Source organism: Hyla sarda, chromosome 5 (assembly GCF_029499605.1).
Source record: "Hyla sarda isolate aHylSar1 chromosome 5, aHylSar1.hap1, whole genome shotgun sequence".
Lineage (NCBI taxonomy): Eukaryota > Metazoa > Chordata > Amphibia > Anura > Hylidae > Hyla > Hyla sarda.
Window position 1 is genome coordinate 138,094,781 of NC_079193.1, and position 18,545 is coordinate 138,113,325.

Below are 18,545 nucleotides of genomic sequence, written 5' to 3' on the forward strand. Positions count from 1 at the left end.
GTTATTCCGTCTAGGGCGGTTCTCCATATCAGATTTAGCAGCAAGGGCAGTGAGATGGCTAATCACACAGTGCATGTCTCTCTTAAGTGGAGGGACTTTGTCTTAAATATCTCCCACTCTCCCCTCAACCGCACTGACACGCTCGGACACTTTTTGCATGTCCTGACGGATAAGATTAATGTCCTCAAGCAGGCTGCCAAGCAGTATAACATCTGCATTGCACTTCGATACGGCCAGGAACACATCCTTCAGAGTGGGGCTAGGAGGAAGGGAGGATGATGCAGGAGCAAGCATATGCACACAATCCACAGCGGCAGATGAAGAGTTAATATGCACAGGAGACAGTACAGCAGGGGTATGCAGCTCCAGCAGAGAGGCAGCAGAAGGAGTGGACAGGGGAGGGTTGGTAGAGGAGTCCCCAAAGGAGGCAAGCTGCACTCCAGCACTGAATGAGTTAATGGCAGGGTTTATTGCAGCAGCAGCCAGTATAGACTCGTTACTCACTGCAGGTACCAGAGCCGCCAGGGGATCCACACTGGCTGCCTTCCAGTCAGATTCTTCACCCTCCACAGCACTCCAGGGGCTCCCCTGATCCCCCTCCAGCACAGCAGCAGGGGAATCTGTAATGCACGCGAAGCGCTGAAGACGCTCAGCTACTTGAGCCAGGCAAGATGGCGCAGGCCCACCCCGCACCTCTGTCTCACTGTCGCTTGCCTCCGGGACCTTCTTGTTCCTCTTGCGCTCGGTCATGGCAGGCACAGCAGGGTCCAGGCACCTTGGCAGTACCGCAGGTGGGTGAAGCAGGGGGATTTTAGCCAAAAGCTCAGGAGAAATGAAGGATAATAGCGGAGCTCCGTTCTAGTGCTGCCGCTCACATGCCGCGCTAAGCCACGCCCCTTCTCTGGGATCCTTTTAATGGCAGGGAAAATCTCCCAGACTCGGTTGGCCTCTTCTCCAGGCCCCTAAAAAGGCATGGTGGATCTGTCTAACTCTGCAACGGCTCTGGCTGGTGCAATCATGGGATCCTATGGAGCTCTCACTAATACGCTCTACAGGTATAACCTTATTCTTTTTCTGTTCATCTTGTGACTATTGCTAAAGTGTGGTCCGTGGTGTCGAGCAAATTTCCACAACCACTGGTCTATCCTAGGGCACCCTTGTGGGGGAATGTACATTTACTTCACCTAATGGGGTTCCATGAGGCCGGATTTTGGGGATCTCATGGAGTAAAATTTGTGTTTCATCTGTTTGGGGAGGATCAAGTTTTATTATCCTTTTAAGACCTGAAGGAACGTTATGGCATCATTGCAAATGCCTTCTTTCGGTATCTCCATCATTTGATTCATGCGTAGTTTGGCTCCCTTGTGTTTTCTGAGGTGGAGCTTCTCCTAGGCACTACGGATCTTTCTAAACCTCTTACTCAGGCTTATGTGCTCCTCCAGATGCTGGGACCAAACCCTTTCTTCCTGGCCTTTCATAAATGGGTGGCTGATATACCTGATTTGCCTGAGTCAGTGGAAGGAGGTTGAGGGCTCTTACTATGCTACGGTAGCCAGTCGAGATATGCTGATTACTGCTAAGCTTAAACCCATTGGTGTGTCTCAGTCCGATTTAGGTTTTCGTTGCTCCGTGGAAGTTGGTACTTTTCTGCATGCGGTGTGGGAGTGTCCTGTTTCAGTCTTCTGGAGGGAGGTGATATTTCTTGCTGATAATCTTGACTTTCCTCTCTTGTTTACTCAGATTGTGTGCTTGCTGGGAGCTACCGTATTTATCGGCATATAACACGCACTTTTTAGGCTAAATTTTTTAGCCTAAAGTCTATGTGCGTGTTATACACCAATACACCCCCAGGAAAGGCAGGGGGAGAGAGAGGCCGTCGCTGCCCGCTTCTCTCCCCCTGCCTTTTCTGGGGTCTAGAGCCCTGCTGCCGGCCCTTCTCTCCCCCTGGCTATCGGCGCCGCTGCCCGTTCTGTCCGCCTGACTATCGGTGCCGGCGCCCCATTGCCGGCGCTGATAGCCAGGGGGAGAGAAGCGCCGCCGACAGCCAGGGGGAGAGAAGGGGCAGCATTGCCGGCGCCGCTGCCCTGTTGCCTCCCCCCATCCCCGGTGGCATAATTACCTGTTGCCAGGTCGGGTCCGCGCTGCTGCAGGCCTCCGGCGTGCGTCCCCTGTGTCGTTGCTATGCGCTGCACGGCGCGGCGCATGACGTCGCAAGTGTCCTGAGAAATTTTACAAGGTATGGACCCCGACTTCTGCTGGATGTGTCGACTGATCCCCCAGTTAGTGCAGCCCAGTAGAATTCATTGGTGTCTTGATGTCCCTTGTGAGCTTCACATAACTGTAAATATACGTCCGTGGTTGTTAAGAGGTTAAAAATACTGTATATACATTATCCATACTATTTTATGTTATAGACAATGATCAAAACTAAAACATTTTGGCAGGGACAGGCAGAGTAATTGAAAATGATTATTTTTTTACTCTTTCATTTCAGGCATATGGGGTGGTTGTGATGAAAACCAGACCATGCCAAGCTCCCCGATCCCCATACCCCCTGTGGAAAGGGGATAGTCAAATGTGCCTGGCACTATTGGAGCAGGGAAATGCCGCACACAGGCAAGGGGGCAAAGTACTGGGTGGACGTAGTCCCTAGGAACCCTGCAACAACATATCGAGGAATGGAGGAGCTAATTTGTGTCCCCGGAGAGATCGGAAATCTGGACACCGATGCTGGGCAAAGATACAAAGACGTGACTACGAATGGAAGTAAGAAGTACCCCCCCCACAGTAACCAAAGCGCTGAGAGGAACACCCCCCACCACGACTTTGTACGCCACGAAGAGCAGTGGGGCACGGGAACTCCAGCCACAGATACATCAGCTGTGTGATGTGAGGAAACCACGCAGACCACTGTCTGGCTTACGGATATGGGCCCATAGCAGACAACGGGTCACTGACACCTGCACTACCGGCGTGCCAGCCGCAGACGCGGCAGCAGAAAGATGAGTGACAAGCGAGACTACTGTCAGACATATCGACATCAGGATCAATCCATGCCCACGCAGGGACACTTCCACAGAGACCTCATGCTAGACGTGAGGATCCGGAGCAATAACCGCAGAAGCGACAGCCTGTGGAGGAGGGAATCATATTGTATGACATGCCAGAACACCCCCTTGATTGGTGGCCAGCAGACCTGACAGTCTCCGGTCACCCTATAAAGACAGCGGCCAGGACATTGCGACTGGCCGCAGTGAAATAGTAGTGAGCGGGCTGTTGTGCCCGCACTGAGGAAACAGGCACCCAAGTGGGACCGGAGACCCGCTGCCTACAGCTGTAGGTCTCCGGTCAGCCTAATAAAGAACACGGCCAGGACACAGCACCTGGCCGCACACAAAAAAAAAAAAGGTAGCAAGCAGGCTGGTTACGTCCGCCCACTGGGGAAGCGGACGGCCACGTGAAATCGAGAGGACGGCCGATAGAGGGGAAAACGCGGCCAGGGCAGTGTGCCTGGCGGCAATACATGTGGGACCCAAAGAGGGAAAGGTGCAGGTCCACAAAAACTTCCCCCTCCAGTAAGGCACCTGAGGCCATGGAGGGGTCTGGCCCAGTACAGCCACGAGTAATGGCAGTTGAGGAGCTGGGCACAGGGGATCCCCCGATAAGCAAAAAGGAAGGAGGGAGAGAGGAAAGGGGGTTTGTAGTACATACTCAGCCACAGGCTCAGTCTTCTCATACTCACCCTGAAGTGTTCAACCAGCTTATGGCCACGATGCATCATATCAGGCTAAGATAGCGGGGCGAGATAGTGGGGGACCTGGACCCAGGGTACAGGCGCTGGCCATTGGCGAGAAGGGGTTAACAGTCCATACTCTATGTCTGTGCCCCTTCATCACATAGCTCCATGCTCCTGATCCCCCACCTGAAAAGGGGGTGGGGGTGGGTCGTGAGTAAAGAACTTAACAGTTGTTACTAGAAAATAATTAAAAAGACCAGGTCTGGAGAGCACCAGACCTGTGTCTTGCCTCCAACTGACACTAGCTAAAACTGATTACCTCACTACAGGTAGCCAGGTATATACTGCCAGAGAGGAGCAGACTTTTTCCTAGTCTCAGCGCCTCCTAGTGGCAAGAGCATATACCCATCAGTATGTGTGTCCCCCATTGAAGAGCGACCAAGAAATACCTCTTCATTAGCTCACACTGTTAGATATCCTCTAAGAGGAAGGGGGCATGACCCTTCCTTGTGGTGGTGAGCGGTGATTGGTGTGACTGCTCATGCAGACTTGGCGGTATGGGGACCCCTAGTGGTGGGATTTTCAGGGGCAGTTTATTTTTTTAAATTTTTTATTAAATACTCAAACTTTATTAACCTCTTCAGGACACAGGGCGTATGGATACGCTCTTCATTCCGAGTCCTTAAGGACGCAGGGCGTATCCATACGCCCATGGGAATTCCGGTCCCCACTGCTAGCCGGTTGGGGACCAGAGCCGGATGCCTGCTGAAATCAGTCAGCAGGCATCGCGGCATATCGCCCAGGGGGGGTCGTTATGTCCCACCATGTCGGCGATGGCCGCAGATCGCTGGACAATTCAGCCCAGCGATCTGCGGCGATTCTGGGTCAATCGGGTCTCCAGTGACCCGGAATTACTGGCTGATCAGGGCAGTTTCTGACGGCCCCGAACAGCCATAGTCAGCAGGCATGAGGTGGCACTGGTGCCACCTCACGATCGCCCGGATTTTCCGGCCGACCAATCAGGGCACCTGCTGCGGGTGTCACTCCCGCAAACCGCTCCGGCCCTCTTCCGGAGCACATGAGCGGGTGCGGGACGTGGACCCCGGCAGCTGGGGACCCCGATCCTGGGCATCCCTGTTGGGATCAGGGCCCCAGGAGCAGTGGCGAGGGACTGACCTGGGGAACAGCAGTTGGAGATGATTGACAGCCTCCTGCCGTTGCTTAGCAACAGCTCCCAGCATGCAAAAAGGGCATGCTGGGAGCTGTAAATATGCAACAGCAGGAGGCAGACCACCACAACTCCCAGCATTCCCTTATGGGCATGCTGGGACTTATAGTTTTGCAACAGCTGGAGGCACATTTTTTCTATGGAAAAGTGTACCTTCAAGCTGTTGTATAACTACAACTCCCAGCTTGCACAAACAGCTAAAGTGCATGCTGGGAGCTGGAGTGGTGCATCTGCTGGTTGCATAACTACAACTCCCAGCATGCCCGTTGGCTGTCGTGACTGCTGAGAGTTGTAGTTTTGCAACAGCTGAAGGCACACTGGTTGTGAAACACAGAGTTAGATCACAAACTCAGTGATACATAACCAGTGTGCCTACAGCTGTTGCAAAACAAACTCAGCATATACAGTGTCAGCGCATTCTGAGGAGTTGTAGTTTTGCAACAGCTGGATGTTCTCTCTCCCCCCCTCCCCAATGTGAACGTACAGGGTACACTTACATGGGCGGAGGTTTACAGTAAGTATCCGGCTGCAAGTTTGAGCTGCGGCAAATTTTCTGCCGCAGCTCAAACTGCCAGCGAGAAACTACTGTGAACCCCCGCCCGTGCGACTGTACCCTAAAAACACTACACTACCGCAAAATAAAATAAAAAGTAAAAAACACATATACACATACCCCTACACAGCCCCCCTACCCAATAAAAATGAAAAACGTCTGGTACGCCACTGTTTCCAAAACGGAGCCTCCAGCTGTTGCAAAACTACTACCAGTATTACCAGACAGCCACTGACTGTCCAGGCATGCTGGGAGTTTTACAACAGCTGGAGGCACCCTGTTTGGGAATCACTGGCGTAGAATACCCCTATGTCCACCCCTATGCAAGTCCCTAATTTAGGCCTCAAATGGGCATGGCGCTCTCACTTTGGAGCCCTGTCGTATTTCAAGGCAACAGTTTAGGGTCACATATGGGGTATCGCCGTACTCGGGAGAAATTGTGTTACAAATTTTGGGGGGTATTTTCTGCTTTTACCCTTTTTAAAAATGTAAATTTTTTGGGAAAACAAGCATTTTAGGTAAAAAAATTTTTTTACACCTATGCAAAAGTCGTGAAACACCTGTGGGGTATAAAGGTTCACTTAAAGGGAACCAATCATCAGATTTTACCCTATATAACACTTTGCAAAGCGTTATATAGGGTAAAATCTTTATTTTCACCATCCCCGGGGGACGCTCCTGCCTCCAGGGATGGTGAAGATATGAAGTTATAAACTAGTCACCGCCGCAAGTAGTCACCTGGGCGGGGAGCTCTTTTCATCTACTCCCGTTCTTCGGCCGGGAGCGACGCCCCCTCCGCTTGATGGGCCGCGTCATCATTCTGCTCCTTCTGTTCAGTGAGCGGAACAATGACACGGCCCATCAATCAAGCGGAGGCGGCGTCGCTCCCGGCCAAAGAACGGGAGTAGATGAGAAGAGCACCCCGCCTAGGTGACTACTTATGGTGGCGACTAGTTTATAATTTCATATCTTCACCATCCCTGGAGGCAGGAGCGTCCCCCGGGGATGGTGAAAATAAAGATTTTACCCTATATAACGCTTTGCCAAGCGTTATATAGGGTAAAATCTGATGATTGGTTCCCTTCAACCCCTTGTTACGTTTCCCGAGGGGTCTAGTTTCCAAAATAGTATGCCATGTGTTTTCTTTTGCTGTCCTGGCACCATAGGGGCTTCCTAAATGCGGCATGCCCCCAGAGTAAAATTTGCTTCCAAAAAGCCAAATGTGACTCCTTCTCTTCTGAGACCTGTAGTGCGCCAGCATAGCACATTTCACCCCCATATTGGGTGTTTTCTGAATCGGGAGAAATTGGGCTTCAAATTTCGGGGGGTATTTTCTGCTATTACCCTTTTTAAAAATGTAACATTTTTGGGAAAACAAGCATTTTAGGTAAATTTTTTTTTTTTTTTTTTTTTTACATCTGCAAAAGTAATGAAACACCTGTGGGGTATTAAGGCTCACTTTATCCCGTGTTACGTTCCCCGAGGGATCTAGTTTCCAAAATGGTATGCCATATGTTTTTTTTATTTTTTTTGCTGTTTTGACACCCTAGGGGCTTCCTAAAGGTGACATGCCCCCCCAAGAACCATTTCAGAAAAATGTTCTCTCCAAAATCCCCTTGTCACTCCTTCCCTTCTGAGCCCTCTACTGCGCCCGCCGAACACTTTACATAGACATATGAGGTATGCGCTTACTCGGGAGAAATTGGGCTACAAATGTTCTCCTTTTACCACTTGCAAAAATTCAAAAATTGGATCTACAGGAACATTCGAGTGTAAAAAAAATGAAGATTGAATTTTCTCCTTCACTTTGCTGCTATTCCTGTGAAACACCTAAAGGGTTAAAACACTGACAATGTCATTTTGAATACTTTGAGGGGTGCTGTTTTTATAATTGGGTCATTTATGGGGTATTTCTAATATGAAGACCTAGAGATGAGCGAACTTACAGTAAATTCGATTCGTCACGAACTTCTCGGCTCAGTAGTTGATGACTTTCCTGCATAAATTAGTTCAGCTTTCAGGAGCTCCCGTGGGCTGGAAAAAGTGGATAAAGTCCTAGGAGAATCTTTCCTAGGACTGTATCCTCCTTTTCCAGCCCACTGGAGCACCTGAAAGCTGAACTAATTTATGCAGGAAAAGTAATCAACTGCCGAGCTGATAAATTTGTGACGAATCGAATTTACTGTAAGTTCGCTCATCTCTAATGAAGACCCTTCAAATCCACTTCAAAACTGAACTGGTCCCAGAAAAATATTGAGTTTGAAAATGTTGTGAAAAATTGGAAAATTGCTGCTGAACTTTGAAGCCCTCTGGTGTAAATTTTATGATGCAAACATAATGTAGACATATTTTATATGTTAACCAAAAAAAAATAATTTTGAATATCCATTTTTTTTTTACAAGCAGAGAGCTTCAAAGTTAGAAAAATGCAAAATTTCATTTTTTTTTTAATCAAATTTTGGGATTTTTCACCAAGAAAGGATGCAAGTTACCATAAAATTTTACCACTATGTTAAAGTAGAATATGTCACGAAAAAAAATCTCGGAATCAGAATGATAAGTAAAAGCATTCCAGAGTTATTAATGTTTAAAGTGACTGGTCAGAATTGCAAAAAACGGCCGAGTCCTTAAGGTGAAAAAGGGCTAAGTCCTTAAGGGGTTAAACAACCATATTATAAAAAGGTATTTAATTTTTAACGACCTGATTAACAACATGATACAACATGACAGTGCCCATTTAAAATCTATGTAATGACTCAGTACCTGCTCACAGCATTTCCAAATACGGTCCTGATATTGTCAACAGTTGTTGCATTTGATAATGTTCTCACATCAGCCATGGTCTCCCCTTGCTTAATGGGAAAAATATATATTTGTTGTAGTTTTCAAAAAATAAATATATTTAGTTCCATGTACTATACTTTTTCCTTGAAAGGAAATAAACACTAACCTTCTTAACAGCGAAGCTTATACCTGAATTGTGGATGGCATACCTACAAAGGAAATAAAAATAAATAAAAAATAGAGAATATATATCTATATCTCTACAAAAAGAACATTTGTATACTTTACTAGATAAACAATTCATTTATACTAGTGTCATGCAAAGATATAAGTTTTTATGTATCACACATTGTCAAAAATAAATAAAAAATGCACCCAAATAGAAATGGATTGCTACAAAATTCAGCATTGAGTTTATGTCAAGCAGAAATGATTACATTGGGTTTTGTAAAGAGGGCATACAAATTATTTCTACATTACCCTATAAAAAAGGCCCTCAGAGGCTACTTTTGGGTAATGTACATCTAAGTGAGTGATTATGAACTTTAAGATATGCCTCTATAACACAATCAAAAGGCATTTTGCAAAGTTGAAAGCCCGTAAGAGGGGGGCAAATAATTGCAAGTAAGAAGGCTGAGGTTTATTAATTGCCAGCTTTCTAGGCCATTCTGACCAAGCTGCTAGGTGGTGTTGGGAGCAGGGGAATGCACACGAAGTGATAAGGCTTCAGATGGCCCATACAGGCCACCAGTAGAGTGAATAGATTGATTTGCCCTTAAGCAGCTCCCAGTTTTCTTGTCCACCATCATTACATATCCCTGACTCTGCCCGGACCATTTCCATGGAAGGAAGAAATTTGGTGTCTACCACTGACAGTCATTAACTGTCTCCTTTGTTTGCAGTGGTGTCGGGAATGAGAAACCTCAACTGCTTCAGACTAAAATTAGGTTATCTTTACCGACACACCTAGGTCCTCTTTGGGATCTGATGAAGGTCGAGTTTGAGTATGGAGGCCTTGTGAGCATTGTATTCTGCCTTTGCTCTGGAGCAGCACACTGTCCAAACTGCCGTGTGAAGATCTGGAGTCACCCATAGTAGTTATACAAGAGACATCTAAAGCTCAGCAATATGTGCAGGAAATTCTGTGGCCACATGTGTTACCTCTTACCGCAGGGCTTTCAACTGGCATCTTTCAGCAGGGTAATGCTTGTCCTCACAAGCAAGGGATTCCTAGTCCTCTCCATATTTACCACTAAACCAACACTTATGGACAGCCAGCTTCTGCAACCTATGTGTACAGGATCTACAGGCTCAGCTGCACCATTTGTGAGCAAATTAATCTCATCTTGCATCCACACTAGAGGTAGGGCTTCCTTCCAATTGTATCAATTCCCAAATATACTGTATGTAAGTGATTACAATATTAGACTGAAATGATACGTTTATCATTACATTCACACAAAAAAGTTTCATTTGAATCCAAGAACTCCTTTGTGCATTTATTGTAATAACTGTAGTATGAAAAACTTACCTGCTTACTACTTCCACTATTCTTGCATGTTCTTCACTCACACTCTTGAGAGCTTTCCGCCTTGTAGAGATATTATAAAATAAGTCTTCAACCTGAAAGACATTTTTGCGTTTGCAAATGCATAGTGGAAAAATTTCAAAGCTTCAGGATTGAAGTGCAAATTTATTCCATACCGATATCTGTGTCCCCTGATTGCCAGCACAAGGTTTTGGAGGAGCTTTGAGCTTCCCATCTGTATAACTTGCTCTGCAAACACAAATATGTAAAAAAATAAATGAAAACCCAGTTTAGAAAAAATACTTCACTACTGAAATGCCTTGGTAAAGTGAAACTGGGAAAAAAAAAAAAAATAATGTAAAAATTGCAATATACAACTGTCTTGTAGAAACATAGTAGAAAACAGCGGTTAAGGAGTAGAGCTTACATAAAACGGCAAAAGCTTAGTGCCTCATATTGCAGGCTGCAGAGGAGTGAAAGCTTTCGTGCTTCAGCAAACCATCTCTTTACAGTGATCCAAGCGTGCAAGTTTACAGCTACTTACACCAATTTGGTTGAAGCAAAGTTAACTACTGCAGAGGGTATAAATCTGAAAGACTCAATACATAACTTTTGCAGTGAGAAAAAGTGAATTACTTTGTGTAGTTTTTTTTTACCTGTATGCACATTTTCCATCTGCTGTCTTTGTGGTAATTGTAACATGAGCCACGTGACTGATACTTGCCAAGGCCTGTTTAGATGACAAATTACTAAATTAGGATTCTTAGAATTACATTTTTTATTCACACAGTTAGAACTAATCAGTTAAAAGTCCACCTCTGTCAAATGCAATTATTCCATTTTTGCTTTGGATCAATTTCCATAATCTCCCCCACTATGTTAAAAGGGAACCGGTCTCTGGTGTAATTCTGCGTGAAACATTTACAGGCTCCCTTAGCACAGTAATAAGTAGATTTTTGGACTTGCCATAAAATCTTTCTCTGAGCTTCTATTGGGGGACACAGGACCACGGGTATATGCTGTTTGCTGCTAGGAGGCTGACACTAGGCAAACAAAGAAAGTTGGCTCCTCCCAGCAGGATATACCCACATCCTGGTTCTGAGCAACTCAGTTTAGTCCCAAAGCAGAATGATGACCGACCAAGAAAGAACAGTCCAAACACAAACCCAGACAAGAAGGGAACCTACCACAAAAAAAAAAAAAAAAAAAAAAAAAAAAAAAAAAAAACCACCGCACTGGAAACTGGCTGTCCATAAACAAACCAATGTCCCCCAGTAGAAGCTCTGAGAGAGATATTTTACAGTAAGTCCAAAAATCTATTTTTCTTAAGCGCTTCACGGGGGGGGGGGGGGGGTTTGGGGTGTTACACCGGACCATGGGACATCCTAAAGCAGTCCCTGGGGAGGGTAGACCACATCCCAGCCAGAAAAGAACTCAGGTGGACATCTGAACTGCCGCCTGCAAGACCCTGCTGCCCAGGCCTGCGTCTGAGGATGCAAAGGTATGAACACTGTAAAACTTGGCAAAAGTATGCAGCGACAACCAGGTCGCCGCCTTGCAAAACCTGTTGAGCCGAACCCCCGTGGCTGACTGCCCAGGAGGCCCCCACTGCTCGGCGTATCAACACGGAGATAGTGGCCTTAGAAGCTGGTAGCCCCTTGCGCAGCCCATCAGGGAGCAAAAACAGGGAATCACACCACTGGAAGAAGGAAGTGACCGACAAATAGGTCTGAACCGCCCTAACCAAGTCCAGCTTGTGAAGTTGGCGACCTTTGGTTGAAAACAAGACACCGGTGGAAGGACCACCTTGTCCAGGTGGATCACCAGAAAAGGGGAATGCCAAGAGATGGCAGCCAGTTCTGACACACGGCAAAATGGATGTGACTGCAACAAGGAAGGCTACCTTCCAGGAAAGAAAGCGAAGGGAAACCTGACCCAGAGACTCAACTGGAGCGCCCTGAAGAACATCCAAAATTAGGTTAAAGGGGTACTCCGGTGCTTTGACATATTATCCCCTATCCAAAAGCATAGGGGATAAGATGCCCGGTTGCGGGGGACCCGCCGCTGGGGTTCCCGTGATCTTGCATGCAGCACCCCAGTTAAAATCCGTCCCCGGAGCATGTTCGCTCCGGATCTGATTACCGGCGACCACAGGGCCGGCGACGTGTGAAGTCATGCTCGCCCCTCAATGAAAGCCTATGTGAGGGGGCGTGATAGCTGACACGCCCCCTCCCATAGGCTTTCATTGAGGGATAAGGGACAAGATGTCTAAGTGCCGGAGTACCCCTTTAAGGTTCCAAAACGCAGTGGGGGACCGGAAAGGAGGGATGCCCTGCAAAAAGGTGCAGCCATGAAGGTCTGACGCAAGAGGGCGTTGGAAGAGGACAGAAAGTGCTGAAACCTGCCCCTTGATGGAGCTGAGGGCAAGGCGCGTCTCCAGCCCTGATTGCAAAAAGGACAAGATATTCCACAGCGAACAGGAGGTAGGAGAGAACGAGCCTCACACCAGCGGAAATAGGCCTGTCAAGTACGGTGGTAAATCCTGGGAGACGAGGGTTTTCAGGCACGGTGCATAGTCCGGATCACACTGGTAGAGAATCTCCAAGCCATCAAACATAGCAGAAATTGGGGTGGCGGGGGGGGTGCTTGGGAGAGGAGGTCGGGAAGATCCTGAAGACTAAAGGGAACAACTGCCATGAGACTGACCATGTCCGCGTGCAATACACGACTAGGCCAGTCGGGGGGGGGGCAACCAGAATTGCTGAGACACCCTCCGCCTTGAGCTTCCGGATGACCCTGGGAAGAAGCAGCGGAAAGAGGTAGGGGAGAGCGAATGGGTCCAAGGGACCCCGCGAGTGTCTACCGCCGGTGCCAGGGGATCCCGCAACCTGGACACAAATCGAGGGACTTTCCTGTTCCGTCAAGGCGCGAACAGATCTATGTATGGAGTCCCCCAGAGGTGACAGATTTAATAGAAGACCTGCAGGTGAAGGGACCACCTGCCCGGCTCAGGAAGTCCGCCTCCCAATTGTCAATCCGGGGAATGTGCACCGACGATATGGCTGGAAAGTGAAGTTCCGCCCAAGAGAGGATCTTCGACACCTCCCTTATGGCCGCCGAGCTGCGGGTGCCGCCCTGGCGGTTGATGTATGCCACTGTGGTGGCGTTGTCAGTCTGCACCCAGACTGAAATCTCCAGTAGCAGGGGCCTCCAGTGAAGAAGGCACATGAAGATCACCCGGAGCCCCAGGACGTTGATTGGGAGACTGGACTCAGATGGCGTCCAACGGCCCTGGACCGAAAGACACCTCCCCAGCCGAGGAAACTCGCATCTGTGGTCATGACAAGCCAATGGAGAGGCAGGAAGGAGCAACCCACCCGGAGGAGAGGAGACCGTAGCCACCAGAAGAGGGAGCTGCGGACTCAGAGAGGCAGACGGATTCCACGGTGGAGAGGCAAGGGAAATTTGTCCCACTGAGATAGGATGGCCCACTGGAGAGGACGGTACCGAAATTGGGCAAAGGGGACTGCTTTCATGGAGGCCACAATCTTGCCACGTCGAAGCGGATCCCGAGAAAAACCAGGGATTGGGACGGAAACAGGTTGGATCTTGCACGGTCGATGATCCAACCGAAACTGGAGAGGGTCTGCAGCGTGATGTTGAGGCTGACCCGATTCTGTTCCAGAGAGGGCGCCTTGATGAGCAGGTCTTCTAGATAGGGGAGAACTGAGACACCCCGAGAGTGCAGGAGAGCCACCACTGCCGCCAGAGTCTTGGCGAAGACCTGGGGTGCAATAGTCAGCCCAAAGGGCAGAGCGACAAGTGGAAAATGACCAGTAGGAACAGCAAACCTGAGAAAACTCTTGTGGGCTGGAAAGATAGGGATGTGCAGGAAGGCATCTCGTACCTCGACGGAGGAGAGGAACTCCCCCGGATCCATGGAGGAGACTACTGACAGTGGGGATTCCATTCGGAAATGCCGAAGCCGCACATGACGGTTTAAGAGTTTCAAATCGAGAATGGCATGAACTGTGCAGTCCTTCCTGGGAACTACAAAGATTTGAGTAGAACCCTGAAAACCTTTCCCAAGAAGGGACCAGCATGATTACGCCCTGAGATAGGAGGGTGCAAACGGCCACCTGAAAAGCTGCAGCAAGAGATCTAGGAGGGCGGGGCCGGAAAAAATGATCCCGGGGAATAGAAGAGCATTCTTTTCAATAGCCCTGGGAAACTACCTCTCAAATCCAAGCATCCTGAACTTGCGCCAGCCAAACGTCCCGAGAGAGGGGGGCACACCCTCAGGCAAAGGGAGGTTTGAGAGTCCCGGATTTGGAAGAGGGGTGTTTGGAACAAGGCCCCAACTTACAGGAAGGGCGAGCCTTGAGAGATTGAGCCCTCATATCCTGCAAGGCCGCCAGCTTGTCCAGGAGTCCCAAGAAATGAAAGGGGCGAAAGGAAGAAATCTTCCACCAAGCCCGCCGCCTCAAAGGCGAATTTCGCCAAATTTTCAATGAGCTTATCTGTGGGGTCTTTAACCCCTTAAAGACCCAGAACGTCCCCGTACTTCCTGGCGTTTTCCGGTCCCTGCCGCGCACCGGGCAGAGATCGGAAGCTGATGCCTGCTGAAATGCTTTAGCAGGCATCCAGGGCAAACTCAGAGGGAGGCCATGTAGGCCCCCATGTCATCGATCGTCGCAAATCGCAAGGGAAATCGCCCCTGCAATCTGCAGCGATACCGGGCTGATCGGGTCTCTGGGACCCGACCGCCCGGTAATTTTGCATGATCCCGGTTGTCACAGACAGCCAGGACCATGCTGAAGTATAGGAGCGAGGTGGCAAGCCTGCCACCTCCTCCAATCCCCTGCGATCCATAGGTTAGCCAACCGACCAATCGCGAGGGGGCGGTTACTTCCTCCTGCTCGGCACCTGGAAGTCCAGAGAGGACAGGAGGAAGACCGGAGGATGCGGCGGGGGACGGGGGAGTGCTGGGGCCTGGCCCCGGTACTTACCTCGTCCCTGAAAACCCAGATCCCGGCGATGAAGACGGCGGTGACCGGTGACCGCGGTCGGGCCCTTTACAGCAATGCAAGTCGCCGTAAAGCGATATGCATTGCTGTAATGGGACCCTGTATACTACAACTCTCAGCATGCCCAGACAGCCCTTGGCGTCTGGGCATGCTGGGAGCTGCAGTTTTGCAACATCTGGAGGTCCACAGTTTGGAGACCACTTTGCCCTTCCAGATGTTGCAAAACTACACATCCTCAGCATGCCCTTACTGTCCAGGCATGCTGAGAGTTGTAGTTCTGTAACATCTGGCCCTTCAGATGTTGCAGAACTACAACTCCCAGCATGCCTGGACAGTTTTGGCATACTGGGAGTTGTAGTTTTGCAACATCTGGAAGGGCACAGATTGGGAACCACTGTATTAGTGGTCTGCAAACTGTAGTCCTCCAGATGTTGCAAAACTACAACTCCAAGCATGCTGGGAGTTGTAGTTCGGCAACATCTGGCTCTAAAGATGTTGCCGAACTACAACTCCCAGCATGTCTGAGAATGTTTGGGAGTAGTGGTTTTGCAACAACTGGAGGCACACTGGTTGGGAAACATTGTCTGTTTCCTAACTCTGTTTCCCAACCCGTGTGCCTCCAGCTGTTGCAAAACTATAACTACCAGCATGCACTGATAGACTGATAGCAGCCCCAACCCCCCCCCCCCCCCCCCCCCCGTGAATGTACAGATTACATTCACATGGGCAGGGGGCTTACAGTGAGTATCAGGCTGCAAGTTTGCAATGCAGCAAATTTTGCACGGCAGCTCAAACTCACAGTGGGAAACTCGCTGTAATCCTCCGCCCGTGTGACTTTACCCTGAAAACATTACACTACAATAACACAAAATAAAATAAAAAGTTAAAAACACTACATATACACCCCCCCCTACACAGCCCCCCTTCCCTCCCCAATAAAAAGGAAAAACGTCTGGTACGCCACTGTTTCCAAAATGGAGCCTCCAGCTGTTGCAAAACAACAACTCCCAGAATTGCCGGACAGCCGTTGACTGTCCAAGCATGCTGGGAGTTTTGCAACAGCTGGAGGCACTCTGTTTGGGAATCACTGACGTAGAATACCCCTATGCAAATCCCTAATTCAGGCCTCAAATGCGCATGGAGCTCTCACTTTGGAGCCCTGTCGTATTTCAAGGCAACAGTTTAGGGACACACATGGGGTATCGCCATACTTGGGAGAAATTGCCTAACAAATTTTGGGGGGGCTTTTTCTCCTTTAACCCCTTATGAAAAGGTGAAGTTGGGGTCTACACAAGCATGTTAGTGTAAAAAAAAAAAAATTTTACACTAACATGCTGGTGTTGCCCTATACTTTTCATTTTGACGAGGTAAAAGGGAAAAAAGCCCCCCAAAATTTGTAATGCAATTTCTCCCGACTACGGAGATACACCATATGTGGGCGCACAACAAGGCCCAGAAGGGAGAGTGCGCCATGTACATTTGAGGTGATTTGCACAGGGGTGGCTGATTGTTACAGCGGTTTTGACAAAAGTAAAAAAATAAAATAAAAAAAACACATGTGACCCCATTTCGGAAACTACACACCTCACGGAATGTAGTGAGGGGTGCAGTGAGAATTTACCCCCCACTGGTGCCTGACAGATCTTTGGAACAGTGAGCTGTGCAAATTAAAAGTTTCATACAGCCCACTGTTCCAAAGATCTGACAGACACCAGTAGGGGGGGGGACAAATGCTCACTGTACCCCTTGTTACGTTCCTCAAGGGGTCTAGTTTCCAAAATGGTATGCCATGTGGGGGTTATTTTGCTGTCCTGGCACCATAGGGGCTTCCTAAATGCGACATTTGCTCTCAAAAAGCCAAATATGACTCCTTATCCGAGCATTGTAGTTCGCCCGTAGTGCACTTCAGGTCAACTTATGGGGTACCTCCATACTCAGAAGAGATGGGGTTACAAATTTTGGGGGGTATTTTCTGCTATTAACGCTTGCAAAAATGTGAAATTTGGGGGGGGGGGGGGGAACTCATTTTAGTGAATTTTTTTTTTAACATATGCAAAAGTCGTGAAACACCTGTGGGGTATTAAGGCTCACTTTATTCCTTGTTACGTTCCTCAAGGGGTCTAGTTTCCAAAATGGTATGCCATGTGTTTTTTTGCTGTTCTGGCACCATAGGGGCTTCCTAAATGCAACATGCCCCCCAAAAACCATTTCAGAAAAACGTACTCTTCAAAATCCCCTTGTCGCTCCTTCGCTTCTGAGCCCTCTACTGTGCCCGCTGAACACTTTACATAGACATATGAGGTATGTGCTTACTCGAGAGAAATTGGGCTACAAACATAAGTATACATTTTCTCCTTTTAAAAATTCAAAAATTGGGTCTACAAGAACATGCGAGTGTAAAAAATGAAGATTTTGAATTTTCTCCTTCACTTTGCTGCTATTCCTGTGAAACACCTAAAGGGTTAAAATGCTGACTGAATGTCACTGAATACTTTGGGGGGGGGGGGGGGGGGGGGATGCAGTTTTTATAATGGGGTAATTTGTGGGGTATTTCTAAGATGAAGACCCTTCAAATCCACTTCAAACCTGAACTGGTCCCTGAAAAATTGTGAGTTTGGAAATTTTGTGAAAAATTGAAAAATTGCTGTTGAACTTTGAAGCCCTCTGGTGTCTTCCAAAAGTAAAAAACATGTCAATTTTATGATGCAAACATAAAGTGGACATATTGTATGTGTGAATAAAAAAATATAAAAAAAAATTTGGAATATCCATTTTCCTTACAAGCAGAGAGCTTCAAAATTAGAAAAATGCTAAATTTTCTAATTTGTCATAATCTTTTGGGATTTTTCACCAAGAAAGTATCGACAAAATTTTACCACTATGTTAAAGTAGAATATGTCACGAAAAAAAAAATCTCAGAATCAGAATAAGTAAAAGCATTCCAGAGTTATTAATGTTTAAAGTGACAGTGGTCAGATGTGCAAAAAAATGGCCGGGTCCTTAAGGAGTTAAAAAGGAAGCTTCATCCGCCAGCGGCAAGATGGTGGATTTAGTCAGCTGCAATACAGGAGGATCCACCCTAGGAGGAGGAGACCACTTCATAACCAGGTCTTAAGGAAAAGGAGACAGCCTGGAACTTTAGTCCTGTGGAAGCGCTTATCTGGATGGAAGAAAAGAAAGAAAGAAAGAAAGAAAGAGAGAAAGAGAGAAAAGAGAGAAAGAGAGAAAGAGAGAAAGAGAGAAAGAGAGAAGAAGAGAGAAGGAGAAAGAGAGAAAGAGAGAAAGAGAGAGAGAGAGAGAGAGAGAGAGAGAGAGAGGAGAGAGAGAGAGAGAGAGAGAGAGAGGAGAGAGAGAGAGAGAGAGAGAGAGAGAGAGAGAAAGAAAAAGACGACAGATGCTGAGATAGCAGGGCTTTCATGCATCCAGGAATACGCTGGGCCAGATGACCGCTTGCAGCTCACTCAATTGGCTGAGAAGAGGGGGAGAAAGAAAACTCCAGCCCCCTGCAAAGATGAGAGGCTGCTGGGAGCAGTTGAGAGGAGGAGCCGGGCATGTGTCACAGCACTGAAAAGTGGGCAGAGCTATGACAGGGCCCAAGCCGCGGGTTCAGTTAGTGACACTCCCTGCAGCCCGGACCGGAACAAGAGCACGTGTGCAGAGTGACGGGGCGCAACGAAGAAAGCGCTGTA

The 18,545-nt window shown here is 48.1% G+C and overlaps 1 protein-coding gene across 2 annotated transcripts in view; it reads right to left on the reverse strand.

The window, feature by feature from the left end:
- Nucleotides 1–18,545, reverse strand: part of MLH1 (mutL homolog 1) — a 192,247-nt gene that overhangs the window by 155,968 nt on the left and 17,734 nt on the right. For both annotated transcript variants that reach the window (XM_056520381.1, XM_056520380.1), the window contains exons 4-8: nt 10,486–10,559; nt 10,006–10,078; nt 9,833–9,924; nt 8,468–8,510; nt 8,281–8,369 (exon numbers count right to left, since the gene is read on the reverse strand). In XM_056520381.1, coding sequence (XP_056376356.1) covers nt 8,281–8,369; nt 8,468–8,510; nt 9,833–9,924; nt 10,006–10,078; nt 10,486–10,559 — 371 coding nt within the window. The remainder of the gene's footprint in view (nt 1–8,280; nt 8,370–8,467; nt 8,511–9,832; nt 9,925–10,005; nt 10,079–10,485; nt 10,560–18,545) is intronic.